At 33.8% G+C, this 6,027-nt stretch overlaps 1 protein-coding gene across 1 annotated transcript; it reads right to left on the reverse strand.

Moving 5' to 3' along the window:
• Positions 1–1,310: 1,310 nt before the first annotated feature.
• Positions 1,311–1,633, reverse strand: LOC118848598 (40S ribosomal protein S29-like). Its single transcript, XM_036757555.1, has one exon. It carries the CDS (start codon positions 1,622–1,624, stop codon positions 1,454–1,456), a length of 171 nt encoding a protein of 56 aa, XP_036613450.1. The 5' UTR covers positions 1,625–1,633; the 3' UTR covers positions 1,311–1,453.
• Between the last annotated feature and the right edge of the window lie 4,394 nt (positions 1,634–6,027).

A 6,027-nucleotide genomic window follows, 5' to 3' on the forward strand; every position in this document is an offset into this window, starting at 1 on the left:
TCCCCCAACATGTGAGAGGCATGATCCTCCTCCCACCTTAGTCTCTAGAGAGGGAAAGGGGATTAGGTTAATTAATCAACCCAATTCTCAGTGCTATTACTATCATCATTATCATAGAATATTATCATAGAATGTCAGAGCTGAAAAAAGACCCTAGAGATCACCTAGTCTAATTCATAATGTTACAAATGAGGAAATTAAGGTCCAGAGAAGTTAATCCATTATTATAGTTATAAAAGACATTCTTATTCGGCACAGGAGGAAGGGAAAGCCTTCTCTGCTCTCCTCTTAATCTTCCCCTTTTTGAGGGTAACTAGAATCCATGTTAGCTGGTAGGAAGCCAGCATTTCCGGAGCCCACAAGCTTGAAAAACAGCTTTCTCATAGTAGCCTAAGAACAAAGAAAGCTGCTGTCTTCTCCTGGCAAGCTTCACAAAATCCTGTGCTAGACTCAGTGAATTCACATGCTTCTTGGATCCTCACAGTAGTTAGTCAATTTTTCTTGTCTGATTTTCTCCTTTTCAACCTTTGGTGGGTGGGGGAGGGGCACACTTAATTGGGTATTCTTTTCTTAATTCTTAAGGATTGATATCTGGGGAAAAGACATTGATTGACTCAGACCTCAGGGTGCCTGTCTTTGTCCACCAGCTGGAGCTGCAGGCAGCTAGGACCCTAGGAGGGAAGCGAAAGGAAGAATCATCTGTCATAAACCTAGCTACAAAGCTGGCATATAGGAGGAACAGGCCATCACTTTAAAAAAAATTTTTTTTATTACACAGCATATGTTTCTTAGCATACAAATAGTGTCCACTTTAAATCCTGTGCATTTAACACACTATTTTTTTTCTTTCCCCACCCCAGGTTCTATTTTTTTCTTTGTTTTATTTATTTTAATTTCAATTTATGGAATAAAACAAGCATTTCCATAACATAGTATAATAAAAAAGGTGATTGCACAGAAAACTGCAAATCTATTATGTACAACTTGCTATTCCTTTTAAATATATAATAAAATTATCATGTAAATTTCTTTTTTTCCTTCCCCTTCCCCCACCCTAGAGATGGCTACCATTAGACACAAACATGTGTATGTATATACACACATGTATGTATATGTATATATGTGTATGCATGTTTGTGTATGTATATGTATGTAAAATCATTCTGTACATCTATTTATCAGTTTTTCTCTGTATACAGATAATGGCTTTCTTCATATGTCCTTTGTAGTTAATTTGGGTATTTATTATAGTCAAAATGACTTATTTGCTCAAAGTTATTCTTTTTTTTTTTTAATAACTGAGGGTGACCTTTTTAATCATATATGCAAATGGTAGCATAGAATGTACAACAGAATCAGATCTTTAGGAGGGTAGATCAAATAGTCGTCCAGAATCCAGTAAAATGGTATATAGTCACTGATGGTCAGTGTAAGCAAGATCCGTTAATATAACTTAGTCCAACTTGATGAAGCCGATGTCTTTTGCGTACTGCTGGAAGCACTGGCGGCACATGTTCAGGCCATACTTGCAGATCAGGCCATGCCGGTTCGAACAGACGCGGCACGACCGAGACCCCTGGCCGAATTTGCGAGGGTGACTCCAGTAGAGCTGCTGGTGACCCATGGCGCCACTAACAAGAACAGGAGACAAAAGGGCTCAAAGTTATTCTTAAAACAATATTGCTGTATACAATGTTCTCTTGGTTCTGCTGATTTCACTCTTCATAGTTTCATGTAAGTCTATCTGTGTTTTTCTAAGATCATCAAGCTCATCATTTCTTATAACATAGTAGTATTCCAATATAATCACACGCCACAACTTGTTCAGCCATTCCCCAATTGACAGAAATCCCCTATTTTTTTCAATAAATACTTCTCAACCATTCCCAATAGCAGTCCTATTTTAAAGGCAGTAGTTTAAAATCCTTTTTTTTTAGTAGCAAGATGATGCAGTATTTTCATCGTTCCACTTTGGTGATGTGGTTCACTATCTGAGTTTTAACTAAGAATAACATTACTATATAGCAATAAATTATGAAATAAAATCCTTTTTGAAAGTTTTATTTTCTTTTTTGTAAAAATTAATCTGTTCCATTATTTCCCACTTTCCTCCATTGAACAAATTAAAAATAATTTGTAAAAACTAAAATAAATTCATAGCTGCATAGTCCAAATTCCCATATTGGCCATGTCAAAAAACATATGTCTCTTTCTACATTTTAAATTTATCACCTCTCTGTCAGAAGGTGATTGATCTGTCATCTTCATTCTTTTGGATATGTGGACGATCTTTCATTGATCAGAATTCTAAAGTCTTTCAAAGTTGTTTTTCTCTATAATGCTGTCCCAGTTCTGCTCATTTCATTCTGTATCAGTTCACCGAGGTCATCCTCTGTCCATTAAACTGTCCATTTTGTCATTTCTCATGGCAATAATCTTCCATTATATTCAGATACCATACCTTGTTCAATTATTGAAAAAATAGCTGTTATACATATTGTTTTCCCCCTTTGCAGATGATATGTTTGGGTTTATTTTGCATCCTGCTACTTTGCTGGAATTGTTCATTGTTTTATTTAGGTTTTTAGTTAATTCTCTAGAGTTCTCTAGGTAAACTATCATGTCATCTTCAACAAGTGATAGCTTCATTTCCTCATTATCTATGCTTATTCCCTCAGTTCTTTTTCTTATCTTACTGCTATAGCTAGCATTTCTAGTATGATATTGAATATAAATGGTGGTAATGGACATTCTTGCTTCACCTTTGATCTTATTGGAGACTTTTAGCTTAACCTCATCATAGATAATGCTGGGTTTTAGTTTTACATCAATTCTACCTATCATTTTAAGGAAAGCTCACTTATTTCTGTGCTTTCAAGTGTTTTGAACAGGATAGGTGTTGTACTTGGTCAAAACTTTTTCTACATCTATTTGTTATACCAAGAGCAAGTGAGACACGCCACAGAGTATAAGTTTTAAATGGAGAATTTATTAGCTGGTGACCATTCGGGGTTCCACCCAAATCAAAATGGTCCCAGGTTGGGGTAAGAAAGCAGTTTACATAGAAAATACAGGGTACAGAGGTTAATTATCTCTTGGAACTTACAGGCCAGGTCACAGGGTGGGGAGTGACACAGGGACAGATCAAGGATTCTGACAGGTTATTGTTAAGTGGGATAATCTTGTTGACATTCCTTGGTGGAGTCACGGAGCCCCAGGGACATTCGCTAAATGCCAAAATGTCTGAGTCCATTCTTTATTATGCAAACTGGAGTTTCTCAGGGGTCTCCTTAGCAATAACTGATTTTTCCAGTACCACATATTGAAACAATTATATGTTTTTGTGGTCCTTGCTATTAACGTGGCCAGTTATGTTTATGGTTTTCCTAATATTGAACTAGCCTTGCATTCCTGATATAAATCCAACCTGACCTTAATGTATGATCTTTGTGACATACTACTCTAATCCCATTGTTAAAGTTTTATTTAAAATTCTTGTATCAATAAATGTTAGGGAAATTGTTCTGTAGTTTTCTTTCTCTATTTTTATTGTCTCTGGTTTAAGAATAAAAATGATTTTTGTGTCATAGAAGGAATTTTTTTTCAAAGCTGTTTATATGGTATTAGAATGAATTGTTCTTTAGGTGTTTGGTAGAATTCACTTGTAAAACCATCTGGCCCCAGAGGTGATTTTTGTTTTGTTTTGGTGGGGTTTTTTTAGGTAATTTGTTTGTGGCTTGTTAAAATTTTCCCCCTAGGATAGAGTTATTTAGGTATTTTGTTTCTTGTTCTGTTAATCTGAACAATTTATATTTTTGTAAATATTTATCCATTTCATTTAGATCGTCAGTTTTATTGTTGTATATCTGGGTGATATAGCTTCTAATAATTTCTTTTATTTCTGTTCTATTTTTATTTATTTTATTGCTTGGAAATGTATATTTTTCATATTTAATGCTGGTAATTTGGTTTTATTCTTTATTTAAAAGCTTATAGCTTATGAATTTTATTGTTTTTTTAAAAGCTCCTAGTTTTATTTGTTATTATTGGTTCAGTTTCTAATTTTGAATTTTGTTAATCTCTCCTTTGAGTCAGAGGATTTTTTTTGTTTGTTTTATTTGGGAGTTTTTAATTTGTTTGTTTCCTGGAGTTTTTTAGTTGCATGCCCAATTCATCGATTTGCTCTTTCTCTTTTGTCATTGATGAAACATTTAGAAATGTAAAATTTTCCCTAAGTATTGCTTTGACTACAACCCACAAATTTTGGTATGTTGTCTCATTGTTCTCATTATCTTTAATGAAATTATTGACTCTCTCTATAATTTGTTTTTGACCCACCCTTTTTTTAGGATTAAGTTAGCTTTCAATTAATTTTAATATTTGCTTCAAAAGTCCTTTATTGAGTTTAATTTTTATTGCATTACAACCAGTAAAAATACATTTAATATTTAAGTTTTTGCATTTGTTTCTGAGGTTTTCTTGTTCTAATATATGGTCAGTTTTTGTGAAGAGATCATGCATATAGTAAATATATATGCATGCATGTATATGTACATGCATGCATGTATATATGCATACATGTATGTATATGCATATATGTGTATGTGAATATATGTATATACACATATGTATATATGGTATATACACACATACTATTCCCATTCACTAATTCTCCAGAAGTCCATCATGTCTAATTTTTCTAACACTGTATCCATCTCCTTAACTGCTTTCTTGCTTAGTTTATGATTAGATTAATCTAGACCCAAGAAGAGTAAATTGAAATTACCCACTCATAGTTTTACTATCTATTTTCTCCTATAACTCATGTAACTTTTCCTTTAAGCATTTAGATGATATACACATATGTTCATGTATGTTGAGTCTTTATATTTATTCATAGTCTATGGTACCTTGTAAGCAAAATGTAGTTTCCCTATATCTCTTTTAATTAATTCTATTTTTCTTTTGCTTTGTCTGAGATCATGATTGCTACTGTTGCCTTTTTTAGTTCTGTTGAAGATTCTGCTCCAGCTCTTATTTTAACTCTGTGAATCTTTCTTTTTCAAATGTGTTTCTTGTAAACAATATTTTGTTGGAGTCTAGTTTCTAATTCGTTCTGCTATCATCTTCCATTTTTTGAGTGAATTCATCCCATTCACATACAGCTATGATTGCTAACTGTGTATTTCCATCTGTCCTACTTCTTATACTTTTCTTTCTCTTTTTTCCTTTATTGTTGCTTTAAGATTCTGTTTTGCTTCTAAGTACTACCTCACTTAATCTATCTTCCCTCTGATTCTTCCTCTCACATTTCCATTAGCCTTTTCCCCTCCTATTTCCCTGTAGGGTGAAATATACCTCTTTGCCCAACTATTTGGGTATGTGTATTTTTCCCTCTTTTAAGTAGTTCATATGATAACGAAGTTCAAGTGTTCCTTACTCCCCCAACACTGCTCCCTCCTTATATAAACTCCCTCTTGTTCATCCCACTTATTTTAGATAATTTCCCCCATTTTTCCTTTCCCTTCCTCTATTTCCCAATACATTCCTAATCCTTACCCTTTCATTCTTTTTTTTTTTAATTGTCTAAATATAATAGAATCACATTCAGGCCCTTTGTCTAACTAGACTCTCTCTAAGATCCCTGGTGATGACAAAATTCTGAGGGAATAGGGCTACATGCATCATCTTCACATCTAAGAATGCAATCAATCAGTGTAACCTTGTTTCGTCCTTTATGGTTGCTTGCTTGTATTTGCTTTTTTTTTTTTTTTTTTAAGGCAGAGGAAGGCATTTTATTACACTCCCTGAGAGAGCGGGTGTAGTGCTCACGGGAACACTCACACCTTGTATTTGCTTTTTTATGCTTCTCTTGACTCATGTTTGTATGTCAAATTTTCTACTCAGCTCAGATTTTTTTTGTTAGGAATATTCAGAAATCTTCTATTTCATTAAAGATCCATTTTTCTCCCTAGAAGGTTTATACTCAGTTGTGCTAGTTAGGTTGTTCTTGGCTCTAAGCTAGAT

The sequence above is a fragment of the Trichosurus vulpecula genome, chromosome 4 (genome assembly GCF_011100635.1).
Source record: "Trichosurus vulpecula isolate mTriVul1 chromosome 4, mTriVul1.pri, whole genome shotgun sequence".
In the NCBI taxonomy this organism is placed as follows: Eukaryota; Metazoa; Chordata; class Mammalia; order Diprotodontia; family Phalangeridae; genus Trichosurus; species Trichosurus vulpecula.